Below are 24407 nucleotides of genomic sequence, written 5' to 3'. Positions count from 1 at the left end.
CCAGTTATATTTAGTGTTACAGTCTGTGGGTTTCTGAAATAATTCTCTCATGTGTTTATGAGTCTCACTGAAGGGGAGGCCGGTTCATGCCATATTTTTATGTATATATTTAGCTCTCTGCTTCTGAGGAAATAAATAGAAATGAGTCTTTTTCAATAATAGGTGAATTCCAAGAAGCTTGTAGCCCAGTTTGAGAAGGTGACCGATGGCGATCTGGGAGGGGAGGGGGTGGTTTCCAGTGGAAAGGATTTGAACGGGGAGTCCTGGGGTGGCACGTGGCAGTTGGGGAGTATGAGAGGGTCACCCCGCACGGTCCATCGGAAGTGACAGTTGAGGAAGTGAGGATCATAAGTCATTTCCCAGCTGTGAAAGCAGAGGGACAAAAGTCCTCCCAAGCTAGAGGCAGTGGAGCCAATAAGATGGGTAGGGATGAGAGGGTAACTGTGCTACTCTGTTTCTCCCTGACAACCAGTTCAGGGATGGAAAAGCCAGAGGAATGGATGGAAATCCAGGAACTAGAGGAAAGTCAGGCATGCAAGGACTGCTGGAAAGCACTGGTTACGTTCCTTGGTCAGTTCAACCTGACGCATGCACAGTGGGGGTGGGGGTGGCTGGTGCGAGTTGACAGATGGTCACCAGGAGACTCTTATGTCCAGGGGAGCGTCTCAAGGTTTGCAAGGCAGCTCTGCACATGAGCCTGCTCAGGGAGCTCAGCTTTATCCCCATGTGCGTCCAAGCTCAGACCACCCCTTCTGCTGGCCAGACACTGAGCAGAAGAATGCACTGGATCTGGGCCCTCTACCATCCCCTTGGGAAATGTAATTTCCATCACGTGCCTTCCTGAGTCAGAGTGGCAAGACTAAGACTCTGTCTTTCACTGTGAGGAAAAATCTATGCTCTCATGACCTCAAGGGGCTTCATATTGCATTGCTTCTCTTAGAGTTGCAGGCAAAGGAAGGGAGAGACCCCTGTCCTGGGAAATCCACATCCTCTCCCCTGGTTCTGCTGAGGCGTGATGGCAAGCTTTTGTAGACGGCTGGTGAGGGCAGGGCTGATTTAAGAAGAGCTAGGCCTGGCGTGCTGCGATTCATGGGGTCGCAGAGTTGGACACGACTGAGCGACTGAACGGAACTGAACTGAAGCTAATCGCTCCCTGCGGGAGGTCAGTCTATAACTAACCAGTCTGCAGTTATTACAGGGGCTCTCAACCCAGGGACGGCACAGTGGGCTCCCGTGGTCCCACCCATGGATCAGCATCAGAGACAATGCCACCCTTTCATACTCATTTCAGACTCAAGTAGGAATCTCACTTGACAGCTGTCTTATGGCTCGGAGAGGAGCTGGTATGATTGACTGTCTTCACTCAGCCGGGGGCATGTGATCACCCAGCCCCTGCTTCCCAGATGGATTGAGACTGGAGGATTTGGGACTAGAGAAAGATCCAGAAAGATGCCCAGGCTGAGGGATGATCAGACATGCTTAGTGTGGGTGAATGAAAGGGGTATCATGTCTTTTCAAAGAAGCCAAGCCATAGAGCCTGCAGACTCCATTCCTGACTCAGTTCACCTGCTCACATTGCCTTGTGCCCCTGGAATGAGTGCCTTCCTTCTGTTTCAAAATGTAGGCTTCACTACTATTTAGATGTGGCAAGACCTACAGATTAGGAGATGATTGCCACTGAAAAGTGGAGAAGGCAGTGACACCCCACTCCAGTACTCTTGCCTGGAAAATCCCTTGGACGGAGGAGCCTGATAGGCTGCAGTCCATGGGGTCGCGAAGAGTTGGACACGACTGAGCAACTTCACTTTCCCTTTTCACTTTCATGCATTGGAGAAGGAAACGGCAACCCATTCCAGTGTTCTTGCCTGGAGAATCCCAGGGATGGGGGAGCCTGGTGGGCTGCCGTCTGTGGGGTCGCACAGAGTCGGACACAACTAAAGCGACTTAGCAGCAGCAGCAGCCATTGAAAAGATACGTATGCTCACAGATCCCAAGAGGAGAGGACACGACATGTTGAAGGGTGGGGGCCACTCAGGGAAACACCAGGGCCAATCAGGAGGCAGAGAGATGGGGGAACACGGGTAAGAGCCTTTACTGTGGTTTCTGTAGGAAGAAATGGCGGGGGCAGGGAGCTGGGTAAGCAGGCTTAGGATTGACCGTGTGTGTGTGTTAGTCCCTCAGTTCGTGTCTGACTCTTTGCGACCCCGTGGACTGCAGCCCAGCAGGCTCCTCTGTCCGCAGGATTTCCCAGGCAAGAATACTGAAGTGGGTTGCCATGTCCTTCTGCAGGGGATCTTCCTGACCCAGGGATCAAACCCACATCTCCTACATTGCAGGTAGAATCTTTACCACTGAGCCACGTGGGAAGCCCTTGGGGTGATCAGGGCAGGGGAATAGTGGCCCTGAGTGTGAGAACCAGATGGAGGAGGTAGTAGGGTATGGGTGCAATCTAGAGTTTTCTATCTCTAGGATAAGTTGTTAATTATCTCTAAGAATTGGTGAACTCTTGGAGGGTGGCCCTTCCAAGGTCAGCAAGGCTACAGATGTTAAAGCATCAGAAAACAGAAAATAAAGAGTGAATAATTCTCTTCTCTGCTGTCAGCACCCAGCTCAAGTCTCATCTGTTCTAGGAACGTTCCCAGGTTGTTAACCAACCAGGATTCTTGGCCTTGCCCAATCAATAGAAATTGATCAGAGGCCAGACAAGAGATTCAGCCAGGGCTTTCCTGGGGCCTCTGCTGCAGCAGCAGGGAGCAAGAGCAAGCAACAGTTTCCCTTGCTGCTCTCTCTCCAAGGTGGGGGTGAACGTCATCCTTATATGGTGTCCCATACAGGGGGGTGTGAGGGGAAAGACCAAGGGGTGACTTAGGTGGTGTGCCCACCGATCAGGTGGTGTTATGTGTAGGGGGCAAGCACAGTACCCAGCTTTTGCTCTCAACACCATGTTTTTGCTCCAGGCTCTTCAAAAGTGCCAGTTGGGTTTTTTGATCACTTTGTATCTTTTGCATCCAGAAATTGCCCCAACTGTGCTTGCAGGCGGTTATTTTTAGTCCCATACAATTTCCTTGTATTTTTCTTTTTTTTTTGCTCCGTCAGAAGTACAGTAGTAGTAGTGTTAGTTGCTCAGTCGTGTCCAACTCTTTGCGACCTCATGGGACTGTAGGTCTTCAGGCTCCTCTGTCCACAGAATTCCAGGCAAGAATACTGGAGTAGGTAGCCATTCCCTTCTCCAGGGGATCTTCTCAGCCCAGGGATTGAACCCGGGTCTCCCGCATTGCAGGTGGATTCTTTACCATCTGAGCCAGATGCAAGCATTGCAGCACTTCAGGGAAGGGTCCGAGGTCCCAGGCCTGTCTCAAGGCTACTGCATTCCATAGGGATTCCCCCCTCCCCGAAATCCTATAACACTTAAGGTCTCTGCTGTTCATTTTGGTATTGATTAAGCAAAGGATGCTGTGTGCATTGGAAACCTAAGCTCCCTGGAGATGGGGACTGTGTCTTTTACTTCTCCATGTTCTGTACAGCACCTGGTACAGAGCCTTGAACGTAATAAACACTTCATTAAACTTTTGTTAGGGAATGCCTAAGGTTCAGTTTGCTAGGCTACAAGGATGGTTCCTTTAAAAATTACATTTTTTTAACCCCTGATCAGGAATAACTCTGCCTAAAGGGATTCACTCTTTGGTTTCTTCCTTTATTAGCCAAAGCTTTCTCAGATTTAGAATGTTTACAAATCCAGACTGCCTCTCTGAAATTCACAAACAAGGCAAATGCAGGCAGCTCCAACTGTGAATACAGCTCAGAAGGGGTCATTTCTGATTGCAGCTGAAAAGGAAAAATCAGGTTAGCGTAGATATCCTGACCACAGTGTTTCCTCCGTTAACTTCCCAGAAGAGGAGAGTAGATTACACATCAGCCAGGCTCACTGAGCAGCCAGGAGGCAGACGAGACATGTCTGTCTCATGAGTTATTATTAATGGGCAAATATCTGTGTTGTGTCTATCCTTGTTTGGTGGGTACAGAACAACCTGTCAGGAAGGGAGATTTACCTGGTTCCAAGTGGCCTGGAATGAGTTGTGAGACACGGTGGATCCTTGGGTACCGAGGACAGGACATGACAACGCACTGGCAGCCTCGGCTCCTCCTCTGTGAGGATAGGAGCAAGAAAGGTGGATCAAACGGAGGGTGGGTCAGACCTGAGTGTAAAATGTGAGAGTGAATTGGCTGTGTCCCTGGGACAGAGCTGATGGACAAAAATAGACCACATCTTGGGAAGCTTGGCATGAAATTAAATTCCAGGGCCCTAGCTACAGCTTTGCCAGTAGGCTACCTGCCAATGTCCAGAAATGCCCTTGTCATGCAAAGTGGATGTAGCGGTGGAGTGGAAGAGGGACGACTGTAGTGGGAACCCTACCACTGAAGGACTGCTCTACCTCTGTGTGTGTGTGTATGTGTGTGTGTGCATACTCAGACATTCATTCATGTCTGACCCTTTGTGGCCCCTGGACTATAGCCTGCCAGGCCCCTCTATCCATGGAACCCTCCAGGCAAGAATACTGAAGCAGGTTGCCATTTCCTTCTCCAGGGGATATTCCTAACACAGGGATTGAACCTAGGTCTCTTGTATCTTCTGCATTGGCAAGTGGATTCGTTACCGCTGCACCAGGTCCCTTGCTGCTCAAAATATAGTCCACAGATCAGCAGCATTGGTCCCATTTGGAAGCTTATTAGAAACACTGCATCTCAGGCAGGGCCTGGAATAGGATGAGACCGAGGAGGATGGCCCCCTCCAGTGCAAAATTTAAGGGGCTACCCCCAAACTGAATAATCAAAATAAATAATGTTTTTTAAAAATAAAACTTAATGCAAAAATCCATGATGAAGATAATATCATAATTTGAAATGAAGACAGGATCTGACCTCGCACTTGAATGATCCTCCCCCTCGCACCTCTTCTCAATCCTAGCCCTGATCTCAGGTCCCACTCCAACCCTTGGAATCAGAATCTGCATTCTAACAAGATCCCCAGAGGATTCACATGGACATTAGCTTGAGAAGCACTGCTTTCAACAACACCTGCCTGGCTATAACAACCCAAATCTTAGAATCCAGATAGCAACAAAACTACAAAGAGATGAGATAAATTTCCAGAAGCATCTAACCCCTGAGTTTGTTTGCCATTCACCTGGATTTGCACACTGCCACCTTAAAAAGCAAGAGAGTTCCAGAAAAACATCTATTTCTGCTTTATTGACTATGCCAAAGCCTTTGACTGTGTGGATCACAATAAACTGTGGAAAATTCTGAAAGAGATGGGCATACCAGACCACCTGACCTGCCTCTTGAGAAACCTGTATGCAGGTCAGGAAGCAACAGTTAGAACTGGACATGGAACAACAGACTGGTTCCAAATAGGAAAAGGAATACATCGAGGCTGTATATTGTCACCCTGCTTATTTAACTTATATGCAGAGTACATCATGAGAAACACTGGGCTGGAAGAAGCACAAGCTGGAATCAAGATTGCCAGGAGAAATATCAATAATCTCAGATATGATGATGACACCACCCTTATGGCAGAGAGTGAAGAGGAACTAAAAAGCCTCTTGATGAAACTGAGAGAGGAGAGTGAAAAAGTTGGCTTAAAGCTCAACATTCAGAAAACTAAGATCATGGCATCTGGTCCTATCACTTCATGGCAAATAGATGGGAAAACAGTAGAAACAGTGATGACTTTATATTTGTGGGCTCCAAAATCACTGCAGATGGTGACTGCAGCCATGAAATTAAAAGACGCTTACTCCTTGGAAGGAAAGTTATGACCAACCTAGACAGCATATTAAAAAGCAGAGACATTACTTTGCCAACAAAGGTCCATCTAGTCACAGCTATGGTTTTTCCAGTGGTCATGTATGGATGTGAAGGTTGGACTATGAAGAAAGCTGAGTGCCGAAGCATTGATGCTTTTGAACTGTGATGTTGGAGAAGACTCTTGAGAGTCCCTTGGACTGCAAGGAGATCCAACCAGTCCATCCTAAAGGAGATGAGTCTTGGGTGTTCATTGGAAGGACTGATGCTGAAGCTGAAACTCCAATACTTTGGCCACCTCATGTGAAGAGTTGACTCATTGGAAAAGACCCGGATGTTGGGAGGGCTTGGGGGCAGGAGGAGAAGGGGACGACAGAGGATGAGGTGGCTGGATGGCATCACCGACTCGATGGACATGAGTCTGAGTAAACTCTGGGAGTTGGTGATGGACAGGGAGGCCTGGGGTGCTGTGATTCATGGGGTTGCAAAGAGTCGGACATGACTGAGCGACTGAACCGAACTGAACTGAACCTTAAAATGATAGTGTTTCGTGGTTTAGCATGACCTCTTTAACGACATTTTATTTTGAAATAACTATAGATTCATAAGAAGTTGCAAAGATAGTATGCAGAGGTCCCATGTGCCCTCTGCCCAGTTTCCTGAAATGCTTACATTCTGTGAACTATAGTACAATATTAAAATGAGGAAATTGACATTGGTTAAAGTGTATGTATTATAAAGTTATACGTGATTTTATCACATGTGTAGATTCATGCAACCAACACAGTTAATATACAGAGCTCATCCATCACCACAAAGATCTCTCTGGACTAGAGCTATAGCTTCAAAGTCACTCCCACCTCCCTTTTCTGTACCCTCACCCCTAACCATTGGCAACCACTAATCTATATAATTTCTGAGAATATTATATAAATGGAATCATACAGTATGGAACCTTTTGAGATAGGCTTTTTTGTTTTCCCACTCAATGTGATAAGCTGTTGATCTATCTCAATTGTTGCATTTACAATTTTTGCCTTTTTGTTTGTTTCAAATCAATTTGTTCCTTTTTGTTGCTATGTACTATTCCACGGTATGGATGTACCACAGTCTAACCATTTACCTAAACTGTTAGCCTAAAATTGTAGGCTATTTTACTTGTTTACTGTATTTGGTTATTATAAGTAAAGCTGATATGAGCATTCACATACAGATTTTTGTGTAGCCATGTTTTCATTTCTTTGGGATGAATACCCAGGAGTGCAATTGCTGAGTCATATGGTAAGTGGATATTTAGTTCTTTAAGAAACTGCCAAACTGTTTTTTAGAGTAGTTTGCCATTTTACATGTCCACCAGCAATGTATCAGGAATCCAGTTTCTCCACATCCTTACCACCATTTGGCATTGTCATTCTTTCTTCTTTTAGCTGTTCTATTAGTGATTAGGGGTATCTCCTCCTGGTCTTAATTTATGTTTCTTAATGCTTAGAGATAGTAAACACCATTTTGTATGTTTCTTCACCATCTTCACCATTTGTCCTAGTCAGTGAAATGTCTTATTGTGTCTTTTACCCATTTTCTAGTTGGATTGTTAGTTTTTCCACTGCTAAGTTTTGAGTCCTTTCTATGTTCTAAATATGAATCTTAAGACATTTGGATGCAAACATTTTTTTTTTTGAAGTAAGAGAAATCATTTTAATATATACATTTTCACTTCAGTCAATTCAACAATGATTTCTAATAGGCATGCAGACCCATTTAGTTTGCTTCAAATTTCTTTCTCAACATGCAGCAACCTTCCTAATGAGATAGCTAAGTTGAACTATTTATTCCTGAAGAGTACAATGTACCTTGCCCTCAAAGAGTTTTATCAACTTTAACATTTTCAAAGAGCCCTATGAGGCTGCTCAATATGGTAGTTTTCCCCTGAAATTTCCTATTTGGAGGATGGCAAAACAGTCTAGGATCTTTCCCAGTCTACTGGTTGCTTGTATTCATATCACAGCGTGGCTGGCTAAGAGGTAGAGACTGAATAATATGTAGATAAGCCTTCAAGCCCAGCTGAGTGAGACAGCTTCATTTTTAGAAAGGAAACCAAATCATGAAAACCCTAATAGTATGATTTGTTCCAGGGTTCTTTTAAGAAGGGACGTAATCCTCAGGCACAGGACTCTTTATGGCCTTCTAGAGTTTTCTGCTCCAGCAGTGTTCTCCAGCCAGGTGACTTATTGCGCTTGCTGCAGAACTGAAAGCATGACGTCTCTGTCTACTTGCATCATTAGAGGTGGTGTTAATCTTCTCATTTCCGGCCAAAGGGATCCGACCACACTTTCAACCCTGGTGGCTGCACGTCTTCTTGAACAATACCAGCTCGATTAATGGCTTGTTCCTTCTTGTACTCCTCCACCGCATTAAGGGCCGGAAGTAGGTGGGGTAGAAGGCGGCGCCGATCGGGTAGATGAAGCCACCGAAAAGGAGAGCAGTGCGCAGGTTCCAGGACATGACTCCAGCCAGGGCTACCTGGATTCTCCAAGTGTCCAGGACTCTCCAAACCCGCTCCCGCCGGCTGGATGAATGCAAACATTTTCTCCCAGCCTATAACTGGTTTTTTCATCATCTTAAGAAGGTCTTTGATAGAAAAAAAAGTTTATTTTATTAAAGTCCAGTTTATTGTGGTTTGTTTTTATACATCCTGTTTTAGGTGTCTTGTTGAAGAGTCTTCACCAAGCCCTGGACCCAAAGATTTTCTCCCACATTTTCATCTAGAAGTTTTATAGTTTTTCATTTTACATAATTTAAATCTGTGATCCATTTTGTGTTTTTTTAAATTAGTTTATTTAATTGGAGGCTAATTATAATACTGTATGATCCGTTTTGAACTAACTTTTGTATATGAGATTTACATCAAGTTCAGTTTGTTTTTATTTTGGTTTTGGTCTATGGCTGTCCTGTTGCTTCAGCTCCATTTATTGAAAAAACAGTCCTATCTCCATTGAATTGTTTTTGTGCTTTTGTCAAAATTCACTTGGCCTTCCTTGTATGGGGCTATTTTTAGATTCTCTGTTCTGTTTCATTGACCTTTGTGTCTAACTCCCTGCCAATACCTCCCACTTGATTTCTACAGTTATATAATAGTATTTAAAATTTGGATAGATTGATTTTCCCACTTTATTATTCTTTTTTTTAAAGGTCTTAACTGTTTAGCTCCTTTACCTTTCCATATAAATTTTAGAATTATTTTGTCTTCATTTATGCAAAAAGAAATCCTTGCTGAGATTTTGATAGGAAGTGCATCAAATTTATATATAAATTTTGGGAATTAATATCTTTGCTATGTTGAGTCTTCTAATCCATAAACTATTTTTCAGAGTAGCTTGTCATTTTATGTGGTATGATTCAACATTTATTTAGATCTTCTGTGATTCTTTCATCAGCATTTTGTAGCTTTTAGCATACAAGTTCTATGTATTTTTTAAATTTTGTTTAATTTTTAATTGGTGGATAATTTCTCTCCAATTTTGTATTGGTTTCTGCCATACAACAATGTGAATCAGTCATAATTATATATATATATGAGCCCTCTAGGTCATCACGGAGCACCAGGCTCAGCTGCCTGTGTTATTCAGTAACTTCCCACTATCTATCTGTTTTACTCATGATATGTTTATGTGTCAATGCTACTTTCTCAGTTCATCCCATCCTCACCTTCTCCTGCTGTGTCCATAAGTCTGTTCTCTACTAAGTTCATCAGTACCATTTTTCTAGATTCCATATATATTTGTTAATGTATGATACTTGTTTTTCTCTTTCTGACTTACTTCACTCTGTATAAGAGGCTCTAGGTTCATCCACCTTACTACAGTTGACTCAAATTCATCCTTTTTATGGCTGAGTAATAGTCCATTGTATAAATGTACCACAACTTTTTAATCCATGCATCTGTCGATGGACATCTAGGTTGTTTCCATATCCTGTCTACTGTAAATATTGCTGCGGTGAACACTGGAGTACATGTGTCTTTCAGAATTCTATATATGTTTTATTATATCATTCCTAAGTATTTTATTTTTGAATGGTTATGTCATCTTGTTTTTGTTTTGTTTTTTTTTTCATTTATTTATTTGGCTGCGTTGGGTCTTAGTTGTGGCACACAGGATCTTTGTTGCAGCAAGCAGGCTTCTCTCTAGTTGTGGCACATGGACTCCAGAGTGCCCGGGCTCAGCAGACTTAGCACCCACAGACTTAGTTGCCCCAAAGCATGTAGGATCTCAGTTTCCCCACCGGGGATTGAACCTGCATGCCCTGCATTGGAAGGTGGATTCTTAACCACTGGACCACCAGGGAAGTCCCAGTCATCTTGTATTTTAAATTTCAATTTCCATGTACTTTTTGCTAGCATAGAGAAATGCAGTTGATTTTCTCATATTGATTTTTTCTTAATACATATATTTTATTGAGCCATAGTTGACTTACAGTGTTTCAGGTGTACTGCAAGCTGATTCCGTTTTATATGTACACATATATTAGTTTTGAAATTATTTTCCATTGTAAGTTATTATAAGATATTGACTGTAGTTCCCTTGCTATACAGTAAACCTTTGTTGCTTTTGCACATATATATATATATTTTTAATTAGAAGTGCCTCAAAATCTATTCATACTAAGTCAAACAAGTAGAGTCAAAATGTCATACATTTTTAAGTTAGGCAAAAATTCATAAGTTTTCTAAAATGTATATATTATACATATTATTTATATGTATGTATACAAAAGCTTTTCTCCATCTCTCCTTTTTTTTTCTTGATGTTCTTTCCCAAGCCTTCTTTCTTATGTTGATCTTTTATCTTATGATCTTATAGAACTCACTTATTACTTCTTAGAATTTTCTTATAGATCTCTCCGGATTTCTAAGTGAGACTTTCATGCCATATGCAACAGAGATAGATATTTTTCTTTTTTATTTCTTAGTCTTTAATTTCTTTTCCTTTCCTTACTGAGCCAGCTAGAACTTCCAGCACCATGTTGAACAGCAGTGGTAAGAGTAACCATCCTTGCCTTGTTCCTGATCTTGGGAAGAAAGCATTCAGTCTTTCATCTTTAAGTATGATGTTTGCTTTAAGTATGATGATGTTCTTTATCATGTTGAAGAAGTTCCTTCTATTCCTACTTCTCTGAGTTTTTATCATGAACGAATGTTGAATTTTGTCAGCTGCTTTTTCTGCATCAATTGATATAATCTTGTGGTTTTTCTTCTTTAGCCTTTTAACGTGATGAATTACACTGAATGATTTTTCAAATATTGAAACAGTCTTCTATCTCTGGATTACATGACACTTAGTCATGGTATATAATTCTTTCTATATACAACTGGATTCTATTTGCTAATACTTCGCTAGTGATTTTTGCATATTTTGTACTCTCTTTGCCTGATTTTTATATCAGAGCAATACTGGCTTCATAAAATCAGTTGGAAAGAGTTCCTTTTTCTATTTTCTAGAGAAATGCTAGGATTTTTTTTTCATTTCAGCTTTATTAAGGTATAATTGACATATGCAATTTTTAGATAAAGTGTGCATTATGGTGATTTAAGTATACATTATCAAAAGATTCCTCTCATCTAGTTAATTAACATATCTGTCAGTCACCTCACATATTTATTTTTTGGTGAGAACATTTTAAGTTCTACACTCTTAGCAAATTTAAATTATGTAATACAGTGTTATTGCCATGCAGTGATTGCGATGTGCAGTGATTTATAAGAAATGTGGGGTCATTCAGATGTCCCCATATACATTTTTCATATATATTTGCTCTTTGTGCACAGTTTCTTTCTTACAGCTCCCAAAACTCTTGGGCTTTCCTGAGTGATAGAAGCAATGGGAGCGTCTTTTATTTTAATACTTGGTCTCTTGCCTTCGTTCCCTTACACCACAACTAGGCTGCTATTGATGAGGTGACTTTTGTAAAGCAAGTAAGAATAGAAGGCAGGGACTTTCAGTTCCACCCTCTGATTTCTGGGGGAGAGATAGGGGTTGGAGGCTGAATCAATCATCAATAGCCAATGATTTAATCAATCATGCCTAAATAATGAAGTCTCCATTAAAAACCCAAGAAGCCAAGGGTTCAAAGATCTTCTAGGTTGGGGAAACAGTGCTTCCACATACCACTGCACCATGTGCCACATTCCATGAAACCCCAAACTCCATGAGGACAGAGGCTCCTTTGTTCTGGACCTCACCACATGTATCTCTTCATATGGCTGTTGATTGGTATTCTTTAATATCCCTTGTAATAAATTGGTAATCTAGTGAGTAAACAGATCTCCTGAGTTATGTGAGTTGCTCTAGTAAACTAATCAAATAAAGGAGGCCATCACGGGAGCCTCTAATTTATAGCCAGTTGGTCAGAAATATAGGTTAACGACCTTGACTTGTGACTGGCATGTAAAGTCCAAGAACTATGTCATGGGTAACTCCAGTTTGTAGCCCTTTGGTCGATCAGAAGCATAGTAACATGTGAGCTTAGAATCTGACATCTGAAAGGGAGGAGGCGGTCTTATAAGACTGAACCCTTAACCTGTGGGATCTGATGCTATCTCCAGGTTGATGGTGTCAGAACTGAGTTGAATACTGATGTGGGTAGCCTTTCCTTCCTCCAGGGAATCTTTCCAACTCAGGGATCGAAGTCAGGTCTCCCGCACTGCAGGTGGATTCTTTACCAGCTGAGCTACCAGGGAAGCCCTAGAATCATTTTACTCATCAATCAATTATAGCCGCCATGTTTTACATTAGGTCCTTCTGTAGCATTAGGGTTTTTGGTTTGTTTGTTTTTCTGACTGCCCTCGGACATCGTTGCTATGCACAGACTTACTCTGTGGCGAGCAGGGGCTACTCTCTAGTTGCAGTGTGAGAGCTTCTTGTTGCATTGGCTTCTCTTGTTTCGGAGCATAGGCTCTCGGGCACACTGGCTCAGTAGTTGTGTTGCATGGTCCTACTAATAGTTGCCTCATTGCACGTGGGATCTTCCTGGGCCAGGGGTCAAACCAGTGTCCCCTGCATTAGGAGGCAGATCTTAACCACTGGGCCACTAGGCAAGTCCCAGTAGCATTGGTTTTAATTCTTCTTTAAATGTTTGCTGAACTTCTCCAATGAAACCACATGGGCATTATGCATCTTTTATATTCAGAATTTAATATGATTTTCATAACAACCTTTCAAAGAAGGCATTTTACAGATATGGAAACCTAAGGCTCAGAGAAATTCAGTGACTTCCCCAAGATCCAGAAGTCTTATGAACCCAAGTTCAGTGTTGTTTCTACAGTATTATGGTTCCTGAGTCACTAATAGATAGACTTTTTCGCCATACAAAATCTCTATGGGGAAAAAAAAAAAACGTAATTGTATCTGCTCCTGGTCATTTTTGTTTAGCTGGGTTCCAGTTTTTTTCTTGCCTGACATTCCATTCAAATTAAAGGATAATAAGGCAACAGGTGAATTGCAGAGTATAAAACCTAGTGTTATTAGTACAGTCACAAATGTCTGGTCTGAAAGATTGATGACATGGCATTGACACGTCCAACTGCAGGGACCCAGAGGCAAAGCAAACAAAATGTCTAGAGAGAGGAGGAAATCCATGGTCCCTAAACATTCCCTGGGAAGTTTTCGATGGGTCTTCTTTTCAGTTTCCCTGGTGGTTCAGACAATAAAGAATCTACCTGCAATGCAGGAAACCCAGGTTTGATCCCAGGGTCGGGAAGATCCCCTGGAGAACAAAATGGCAACCCGTTCTAGTATTCTTGCCTGGAGAATTCCATGAACAGAGGAGCCTGGCGGGCTATAGTCCTTGGAGTCACAGAGTCGGACAGGACTGAGCAACTAAGCAGTCACACACACATTTCTTCCTTTATTCCTCACCACCTGGCCCAAAACTTCCTGCCAGGAATGACTGTCTCCTTTAAGGTAGGATTTTTCACCACTGCACTATCTGTTCTGTGAGTTTCTCTTCTAGTTCAGAGCATATCACTCCTCATGTTAAACAGCCTTCAGTGATGCCCTATTATCTATACTTCTCAACCTTATGGTTGTTGTCAATGTATGTCTGTTGTTCTCCAACTTTAGCAATCAGAAGCATACCTACAGATACTAATTTTAAAGTGAAAGTCGCTCAGTCATGTCTGACTCTTTGCAATCCCATGGACTATACAGTCCATGGAATTCTCCAGGTCAGAATACTGGAGTAGGTAGCCTTTCCCTTCTCCATGGGATCTTCCCAACCCAGGGATCGAATCCAGGTCTCCCTCATTGCATGTGGATTCTTTACCAGCTGAACCAGAAGGAAAACCCAAGGATACTGGAGTGGGTAGCCTATCCCTTCTCCAGAGGATCTTCCCAACCCAGGAATCGAACCAGGGCCTCCTGCATTGCAGGCAGATTCTTTACCAACTGAGCTATCAGGGAAACCCTAGACTAAGACTTAATCCCAGAGATTTTGACTCAGAACTTGAGCAGGACCTTAAAAACCTGCATTTTTTTTTTTTTAATTAGTTGGAGGCTAATTACTTCACAACATTTCAGTGGGAAAAACCTGCATTTTAATAGCCTTTCCCTGGTGATTCCGACGCAAGTGGTCCACAGAATGCATGTTGGCCAATCAGTGATACAGAAGTCACACTCCTTGGCCTGGCTATCAGGGCCCTCTCAAGTTTGATGCCCACTTGCTTAGCCAACAGTATCCCTCCCTCACCCTCACCCCACCCCTACCAGCCCCCCACAGCCTAACCCTAGTGCTTAAGACTAAACTAGTGGGTGAGCTTTCTTTACACTGTGCGATTTCTGGGTATTTGCTGGAACTGCTCATTCTCCTTGGAAAGACAAAGTTATCTCTCCTGTGCCTTCTTCCCCTCGCCTTAGTATGTCATAGACTTGTTCAAGCAGTAGGTTGCCACACATACCTAGGTTGTGAGCAGCTTTTTACTTAAATTTATGACCACCAGAATAAAATACACTAGACAATATTGTAACAGTTGTTTCCGTTAATTATGCATAAACATACATATGTATGTATTGTGTCAGGACATAAAATGTGTTTCTTACTGTGAGTTATAGTGAAATACTACCACCGACAACAGCATTGAAAGCCACGGCTATAGCACTCACCCAATTTGTCTCTCATTAGAGCCATCAGCGTAGCATTCTGTTTCTCCGTGATTGTGAACCTGTGGAGAATAATGAATAAAGCCACTCTTATCCCTCTGGCATCCGTCATGGTATTTTGTGCTCAATAAATGTTAAATGAATTGAATTGCCTGCATGATCACCATCATGACTTTTCTGGGCTTAACTACTTCAGATCAAGAATTCTTTTTTCAGGGTTTAGGGTTGGGGCTGTTCCTTTCAGAAATTGCTTCTTTGTGAGCAATGGAGCATTGCCAGGGGAAGTGACCACTCCTATTGGCCAGAGCAAAAGGGTAGCATTTTCTAAGGCAGTGAGGTTGCTTGGTGCAACCTATTTCTTTTGGAAATTCCTGTGTGTAGTCTGAGGAATAGAGTGGATGACTCTCTGGATCAAAATGGCCCTCTGGAAAGAACCCCTAAAGGAAGGTGGCTACATGAGCCTTTTAGGTATGAGCACTTGTTGAACATGTATCGCTCAAAGAACAAGCCACTGTACTGAGTGCTTAAGAGCCTAGGAAGTCTTTGGCATGGGAGACAGACTGAGCGACTTTCGGACCACAGGTATGTTTTCTTAAGCCTGCACAGTGGCAGTGGAACAAGCCGAGGTTGTTGTTTGAATGTAAATCATCTTATTCTCAGCTTGTTCTCACATGTATGTTAATTGCACATCTTCTTATGAGTTTGGGACCTCTTCTCTACAGCAAAGTCCCCTGGCTTTGAAGAATTCTGTAGAGAAGAGGAGCAAAGACATACACTTTCAGAAACAATTTCCGGACCAGGTCCCTTGAACAGGGTGATCAGCAAAGGGAGATGTTGCCAGGCAGGCATGCCGGACGTGGGGTAGAGCTGAGCTTCAAACACAAAACTTGGGCAAGTGGGGAGTAAAAAGAGGACACTTTCTATAAGACAGGGAGAGGAAGGAAGGTCTGGCTTATTGCAGCACAGGCTCTGTGATAGCCAAAGGCCATACGAAGATGATCCTAAGGAAGACTGGGGTATAAAGGGCAAAGAGAAGAGGGGAGGCTAAAGAATTTATTCAGATATCAAAAAGGTTTTGCTACAGGGTCTTCAGTTTATCCTTGACCTCGAAGTAAGATTTGGAAATTAGTGAAATAATATCAGTCATCTTTTAAAAGGCAAAAGTGGCACACTTGTTAGAATGGTTCAAATAGGAAGACAAAACTGGTAATGCTAAATGCTGGTGGAGCAACAGGAAGGCCCATTCATTGCTGCCGGGAATGCTAAATTGCACACCCGCTTTGGAAGATACTTTGGCAGTTTCGTGCAAAATTAGACATACTTTTACCATATGTTCCCACAATCACACTTATAAATATTTACCTGAGTTGAAATGTATGTTCACTCAAAAATCTATATGTGATTGTAACATCAGCTTTATTCATAATCCACGAAAACTGAAAGCAGCCAAGATGACCTTCAGTTAGTGAATGAATAAACAAACTGTGGTATGTCCAGACAATGGATTATTATTCAGCAATAAAAAGAAATGAGTTATCAGACCAGGGAAAGACCTGGAGGAACCTTAAATACAAATCACTAAGTGGAAGAAGTCTGTCTAAAGAGGCTACATGCTGTATGGTTCCAACTGTTCGGCATTTTGGAAAAGGCAAAACTACAGAGATAGTAAAAAGATCAGTGGTTACCAGTGGTGGTGGGGAGGGAGAGAGATGAATAGGCACAGCACAATGGATTTTCAGGGGGAGAAAGTATTTTCCACGAAACTGTAATATGGACATGTGTCATTATGCATTTGTCAAAAGCCATAGAACCTTACAACACAAAGAGTGAATCTCAATGTAAACTATGGCCTGTAGTTAATAATAATGGGTCAACAGGGGCCCATCAAATGTAACAATTATACCACACAAGCACAAGGTTGTATAGGGGTATAATAGGGGAAATGGAATGTGGGGGAGGTCAAAAGATGGGGGGTTGAATACATAGAACTCTGTGTACTATCTGCTCAGTTATTCTGTACATCTAAAACTATGCCAAAAAATAAAGTTTACTATTATTTTTTTAAAACATCTCTTTAAAAAAAGCTTTGAGATTTCACGTTGAAAAAAGGAAAAGGCAAATGTGATGAGACTTATTTTTTTAATTATTATTTTTTTTAAAGAGACCACAAAGAAGATACAATTGTTTTTTTGGCGGAGGGCGGGGGTGGGGGGTGGGTGGCTGAGCCGGGTCTTCTTCATTGCAGCGTGTAGACTTCTCTAGTTGCCGAGTGCAGTCTCTAGAGTGCACGACTCAGTAGTTGCAGCGTGAGGGCTGATGAGACGACTTATTTTTAAGTTGTAAGAGAGCCAGCAAGGTAATCCTGGAACCTTGCTTGTAAATTACACAGCCAGTTCTGCTACCCAAGCCCCTGGTCCCTTACAGACTCCCTCACCTGTTCAGTAAATCCATGCCACCTTCCCTCAGCTCTAGATGCTCAGTGCTGTTGGATTTGTACAATGAGCTGCCCTAGAAGAAAGATAGAACCAAAAACCTTCATCCCTTCTTAATTAGCTGTATTGGCTCATGAAAATGAAATTGGGCTTGTCTGGTAAATTTGAAAAAGCAACATCACAGATTATTTTCAGCAGGAAAAAAAGGGGGGAGCTTTTCTTTGGCTGAACTTTTCTCAACCAACTGTAATGACAGTTTTTCTGGTTTGATTGTTAATTCTCCCTAATCACGTAGAAGGCCCTTGAAATTTGTTTTGATGGATTTCCTCTTCTGAATAACTAGATGAAGCAATCAGCCCACCTTTCATATTATAAGAAGGTTCTTCTTTTTTCTTTTTTAAAAATGACTCCTCCACTTTGGAATAATTTCTGCTAGTGATCATAGTGGTAAATTCCAATCAGTTGCTTTGAGGGAGGTGCTTGTTTTAAATCTCTCTAAACGCATCCAGCACTGGACCTTTAAAACTGGATTAATCCCCTTGAGTTACAAATCATTTTGCTTTGGGAGCTGAAATCTGGTTACAGCACCTTTTGAATCACCCATGTTTGCTTTGAAAGTTGGCACTTTCCATTAAAATGGCAAGAAAGATGGGAAATAAGCCTTACAGAGCTGAAGGTATTGATTTCAACGGTCACCTTTAACCCACACCTTTCCTCTTTATAATGTGAGGTTTTCTTCTCTTAATTAGAAAGAGCCAGGGATTATCTACACAAAACTGGAAGGTTTATTGTCATTGGTGGGATCGTCTCTCCTGTCCACGACTCCTATGGAAAACAGGTGGGTTTCTCCTTTGTCTCCATCCTCCCTAACCCCCTTTCTTGACCTAATGATGGCACTGGCATAAAACTGCCCCGCTGCCACCTCTGCTGAGATTCTTGGAAACACAGAACACCCAGTAGCAAGTGTCCTGCTTCCCTTCTCTGGGCCACAGTCAGACCTGAGCCAGTGGGAGTTGGGCAGCAGCTGGGAAAAACAGCTGCCCATGCCCAGGCCCAGTCAGAACGCGTTAGAAGAGGAGCTGGTCCACCTGCTGAGGACCGAGGATGCCAGACTGGTGGCTGGTTATGGGCTGGGCAATCTTTCCTGGGATTGTAGGAGAAAAGACCTCTGCCTCTTATAATAATCTGCCTTACAATTCATGTTCCCTTTCCCTCCCTCCCTGCCCCACATCCCAGAAAATCTGGATGCTGTCCCAGTCCTTCACCTCCTCCCCCAGATGCAACCTGGTGGGCTCCGGGGAAGTCACCCAGCCCGATGGAGCACTTGCTACGTTGTCTCCCTCATCTCTGTGCTGGGCGCACCCTGGCCGCTTCGTCCGTCGGTGGAGGCTCACCTCCGACTCTGACGGGGAGGGGAGCGTACGCTCACACCCTCCCTTCTGTCTCTGCTCCCTGCCCGGCACCTCCACTCCATGCCTGCGTGTGGCGGGCGGACGCGTGGAGGGCTCCCTCTCACTCTCTGTCAGCCCTGAGCAATGCTGCGCTTTTTAACGGGCAGACGTGGGCTGGCGTCTTGGGGAGCCTGTGGGGAGCAGGCCGGCCTCTCAGCGATCGCTCTGTGCTTCTCAGGGTCTTGTGTCAAGCCGGCACCGTCTCATCATGTGTCAGCTGGCCGTCCAGAATTCCGACTGGATCAGGTAGGGTTTGCCTGAGGGTGCCAAAGTGGGCGGCCCTGGGGCTCCCTGGGGCTGGGTGGGAAAGAGGAAGGGTCACCACAACAGCTTGGACCCCGCAGGAGTGCAGAGCATGGGGAAGATATTAGCCCCACGCAGGCAATAATTACATAAACATTTTGGGGTGGCCTGATGACTTATTTTTTAACCAAGCCATGGAGCCAGTGAAACTAAAGAGGGAGCTTTCAGTGTTTCATCTGCTCTGGCACCTGTGGATTCAAGAGTCTGCTCAGAGTTTCCAAAAAGATCATGGGGACTGGGGTGGAGCAGGGCCAGAAAACTCAAAATGCCTCTCCGCTTCCATCCCCACTCACTTGCATGAGCTCTTCACTACCTTTCAGGGAAGGTTCCCGGCCTTGGCTGTTTTCTACTTCTGTTCAGGCACCCTAGGGCCCCTCGCCGAAGGTGGGACAGAGGTGTGTGTCGGTGGGATATGAGTGCACACGGCCTTTCCCTCAGAGGGTCCCTAGACGGTCCTCTCGCTAAGATGGCAGACACCATTATCCGCTGAGCTGGTGGTGTAATTAAAGCAGACTTCCACTAATTATGCTAATTATGCTCCCCAAAGCTCCTACAGTTATAATTTGCATGAGAAGATGACGATTTAAAAAAAAATAACGACACACCATGTGTCCCCTAATTTCCCCCTCATGAAAGAATAAGCAGCACCTAGAGGTTTCCATGAAAGGAAGGAAATGAAGGGCCGCTGACCTCAGAATGAGGGCTGCGGAGAGTTAGCAGGGGAGAGATGGGGTGGGCGGAAATGAGAGCAGTGAAGGGAAGCAAAGATGATAATTAAACGGTGATCTGTGCCATTTGTGTGCAGTGATTTGTGGGAGCAGCGCATGCCCTTTATAGACTTTCTCATCCCCCCCCAACCCACCCACCGCCCTGAGATAGAGGTGAGGTCGGGAGACAGCTCAGGAGAAGTCAAGGAGCTTGAGAGGAAAGCACATATGTGGTCAAGTCTGTGTAGAAGCGAAGCCTCTTAGCTCTGCCCAGCATGATCTCAGGGGAAAGAAGGGTCCAGTGGGGGAAGTGTGGGACAGGAGACAGTTCCTGCTTGTCTGTGATTAGAAGACTCTGAAATAATTCCGTCTTTGCTTCAACACATATTTACTGAGCACATACTGTGCTGCTCCAGGGGCTGGGGACATCAGAATTTTGAGAATTGAGGTCACCAGAGAGGTCGGAGCTAGCTCTGAAGATGGGGGCTGGGCCCGCAAAGCCCCTGGGCACCGGGGAAGCTGTTCAGCCAGGTCCGGGGTCTGCCCATCTCAGAGAGGATGCCCGTCTCAGGTCAGGGATCTGAGGGGGTCAGGTTCAGGGCAAGCCGGGTCTCTGAGGGTTTTCAGTTCGTGAGGTCTCATCTCTGGGAACCCTAGCTGTGCCGCCTGGTGGGAGGTGACAGAATGCTCAACTGCTAAGAACGTATTTGAGAAACGTCCCAGTTTAGCAGCTCATTAAGTTGGTAATGAAGCCCGACTGCTGCCTCTCTCTGGGCCTGGGTCCCGGCTCACTTCACGTCCCGCGTGCAGCAGGAGTGGCCAGTCCAGGGACTGTGCCTTCCGGTGTGGCTGCCGCACCCACCTCCATGCCCACCGGGCACCCCGCTGCACGCAATGGCCAACACGGGCATTTTCCCCAGTTCAGGTAACTGCAGTCATCACTTGATGAGGTCCTGGCTCATTTCATTCTTATCAGAATCCTATAAGGCCCAGAAGAGAATTCCCCAGAATGAGAGCAAGATGCTATTCTAAGCACTTTGCATGTACAACTCACTGACCTCTTTTAATAATTCCACAGGAGAGTTATTGTTGTTATTCTCGTTTTACAAATGGGGAAAGTGAGCACCAAAAATCACATAACTTACGCAAAGCCGCACAGTTGGGAGGGTCTGGTACTGGTGTTAAACCTGGCCAGACCAGTGCCAGCATCGGTTCATGTAAGCCTGTAGCATTTTCCTCTCATTTTACAGAGGGGAAACTGAGACTCAGGAAGGTATTTCAAGCTCATGTTTTATTTGATTCGAGATCTAAGTACACGCTATGACCAAGTCTGCGTAAGCTTTTTGAGCTATGCCTTTGGAAGGAACCTGTAAGTGAAGAGTGTGAGAATGGAAACCAAGGGAAATTTGTCTTTCTGATCGTCAGGGTGGACCCGTGGGAGTGCTACCAGGACACCTGGCAGACGACCTGCAGCGTCCTCGAACACCATCGGGACCTCATGAAGGTGAGCTGGGCCGGGCTCTGGGCCGGTGGCCCACAGAAGCCAGGGGGCCTGGGAAAGGTGGACTGCCCCAGTCATTTCCAGCTTCTCCGCCAGCCGTGGGGAGACCAAGATCTGAGCAGCATCCAGGCGGGCAGTGATACTGGGAACCCAGAGCAGCCCCAGAGCCTGCTCCCTGCCTCGTCCTCCTCCTGAATATGACTTGGGGCAGTTTTCATCTCCCGGCAGCAAGTTCAGGGCAGGATTCAGAAGCCCGCAGCTGGGAAACTTCAGAAAGTGATGAGAGAAGGAGAGAGGAGCACTGGGTGGAGGTACAAGCGGCCAGGTCCTCCCGCCGCACCTCCAGAGGGCCCATCAGTCTTATCCCGAACTATGCCGGGCTGCAGCACCGCACTCCTGCAGGCCGTGCACATCAGGCGCACACTTTCCTCCTCACAGGAGTCCACGCACCCTGTGTTCTCACCTCTGGTTTATTTGTGGGTAGAAGGATGCATGGGCTTCCGTCTTGACTCAGTGCTAAAGAATCCGCCTGCCAATGCAAGAGACGGGGGTTCGATCCCTGGGTGGGAAAGATCCCCTGGAGGAGGAAATGGCAAACCACTCCAGTATTCTTGCCTGGAGAATCCCATGAACAGAGGATCCTGGTGGACGATAGTCCATAGGGTCACAAAGAGTCGGACATGACTTAGTGACTAAACAACAGGAAGGAAGTACAAAGAGGTGAACCAGGATATCTTAGGACACACAGTGACTGCCTAGGCCACACTGACAGCTGCCTGCGGCTTGTGGCTGGGTGCAGTGACCGAAGAGCTGGTTGCGAGGTAAGTGCAGATTCCACGCCAGCCAGGAGCACAAGTCGGCATGTGCAGAAAGTACCCTTCACAGATGGATACCAGCCCATCAACTCCACCGTGAAAGGGTGAAAAGCAGTGCCATTGACGGCAAGAAGCCCGGCCCACCGAGACAAGACGCAGGGCTTCCTGCTCACCTCCACTGGTCCTGATACAGAGCCCTCCCCCCGCCCCAAACAGTGATCAGAGTGGCATCATCCTGACGCAGGGACCGCCCCCATTCCATCTGCATTCACTGTCAGAGGGCCTGTCAGAACCTTCTCCTTGGGGAGCTGTCAGCGGCCTCAACCACCCCCCCCACCCCCACTCCAGCTGCTTATTTGAACAGACGTGGACCTGGGACTCCAGACCATCCAGGGAGTTAAGAGCGAGAGGAGTAGAAAGGACAAGCTGGCTGGTGCTTCATCTATTAAGCTGAAGAAAACCCAACCCCCTTCTTTCTGCTTTGAGAACCCTTCGCAGACATCCTGAGTCCTTCCTGGTCCCCTCGACAGGACAAGGTGGCCCTGACTTGCTCCTCTGGGCTGCTGTCAACAACAGCAGTAACAAAAGACGTCCTGTCTTACTGTATAAGGATGTGTCCATCAGGGCAGGCTAAGATACACAAGTATCCTTCAGATCTCAGTGGCTTCACAGAAGTTTATTTCTCACACTACGGGTCAGCTGGGGGCGCTGCTGGGGGGCTGCGCGCCTTTCAGTCACCGGGAGCTTCAGGCTGCATGATGGAATGAGGAATCAGGGACCCTGCAGGCATTCCTGAGCCTTGGCTCTGCCCAGCCAGAAAGCCTGGCAGCTGTTTTGCTGTCTAAACGTCTGGGCTTCCCGAACCCTCCCTCTGTTACTCATGCCCAGAGGCATCAGTCTGGGCCTGAGATGCTTGGCCAGGAGCCATAGCTGTTGAGTGATGGTCACAAGCCGGCAGAGAATGTCAGTCCTGATGGCCCCCCGCCTTGGAGCAGGAGCAGGAGCTTGGAGCTGCTGGTAGCTCCCAGTCTCCCTGGTCCCAGCATCAGGCCGGTGTTCCTGGCATGGAAAGTGGACCTGTCAGAGAGATAGACACGGGGCTTAATAGGCGAGGCAAGGCTGTGAGAACATGGGAACCTCTGGAGGGCAGAGCAGGGCAGGTGGCCAGCACGTTTCTTCTCCAGCACAGAACAAGTCGAATGGGACTAATGATGCGTGCAGCGAGAGGAAGACATTCCTTGGCTCCCAGGCTGAGAACGTGGCATTTTTCTTTTCTGGAGGTGAAATCATAATAAAAGGGAGGCAAGCTGTCCCTTCCACTCAACCAGCTGCAGCCGGCCATAGAATCCCACAAAGCAGGCTAAGATGATCCCGTGGTCCCCAACCTCAGCTGGCTCCCAGATGCGGCAGGATACTGTCGTGCCCGTCTCCCAACACAGAAGTGACAAGTCAGCCCGCGAGATCAACGCCTGCCCTTCCAGGGCTCAGAAAGACTCCTGTGCTGCTCTGCCTCCAGGGTGGCGTGTGGAAGATGCCTTTGGAGGGTCACCCCAGCCCTGGGGGTCCCCTGGCAGCCTGTGTGTTCAGTCATGTCCGACTCTTTCCGACCCCGTTGACTATAATAAATAGCCCGCCAGGCTCCTCTGTCCATGGGATTTCCCCAGCAAGAATGCTGGAGTGGGGTTGCCATTTCCTCCTCCAGAGGATCTTCCCAACCCAGGGGTCAAACCTGCATCTCCTTCTTGGCAGGCGGATTCTTTACCCTTGAGCCATCAGGGAAGCCCTCCAGCAGAGGGACCCAGTAATCCAGAAAGGGTGGTGGGCCAGGGATGAGGGGAAGCTGGCTCTCAGGGAAGGGACCTTGAATAAGCAACAGCCCTGTGAAGCTCAGCAGATTGAAAATTCATCCTTTGTTTTTCTGCTGCCTAGAAGCTGCTCTCCCACCCCACCATGGGCCGGGGGGCGGGGGGTGGGGGGTGTTTCTGGGTCAGCTGTGAAGAATGCTGCGCTATCAGGTCTGTGTTTGCTGTGGCACTAGGAGAAGCAGCCGGCCAGATAACACAGGACAATGGATAATACACAGAGCATTTCCGCTGGGCTCTGGAATGTGTATTTACACTCTGAGCAGGCGCAGAGTTCCCAGAGCCCCGCCTCCCCCTTCCTGCAGCGCAGACATCCTGCTCCGCCCAGCACCGCTCCCCAGCCTGGCCCTGTCGCTGGCATCTCTGGCCTGGCACC

The 24407-nt window shown here is 45.7% G+C and overlaps 1 protein-coding gene and 1 pseudogene across 6 annotated transcripts in view; one reads left to right on the top strand and one right to left on the bottom strand.

Annotated features, from left to right (window-relative positions):
* NMNAT2 (nicotinamide nucleotide adenylyltransferase 2) overlaps positions 1 to 24407 on the top strand; it is a 209154-nt gene that overhangs the window by 154023 nt on the left and 30724 nt on the right. For all 6 annotated transcript variants that reach the window (XM_043923728.1, XM_043923724.1, XM_043923725.1 and 3 more), the window contains 3 exons: positions 18142 to 18230; positions 19022 to 19089; positions 21279 to 21357. In XM_043923728.1, the coding sequence (XP_043779663.1) occupies positions 18142 to 18230; positions 19022 to 19089; positions 21279 to 21357 (236 nt within the window). The remainder of the gene's footprint in view (positions 1 to 18141; positions 18231 to 19021; positions 19090 to 21278; positions 21358 to 24407) is intronic.
* LOC122707817 lies at positions 7475 to 8310 on the bottom strand (annotated as a pseudogene).

This window comes from Cervus elaphus, chromosome 14, assembly GCF_910594005.1.
Source record: "Cervus elaphus chromosome 14, mCerEla1.1, whole genome shotgun sequence".
Classification (NCBI taxonomy): Eukaryota; Metazoa; Chordata; class Mammalia; order Artiodactyla; family Cervidae; genus Cervus; species Cervus elaphus.
The sequence above is the reverse complement of the archived record's forward strand: the minus strand, read 5'-3'. Positions and strand labels throughout refer to the sequence as shown.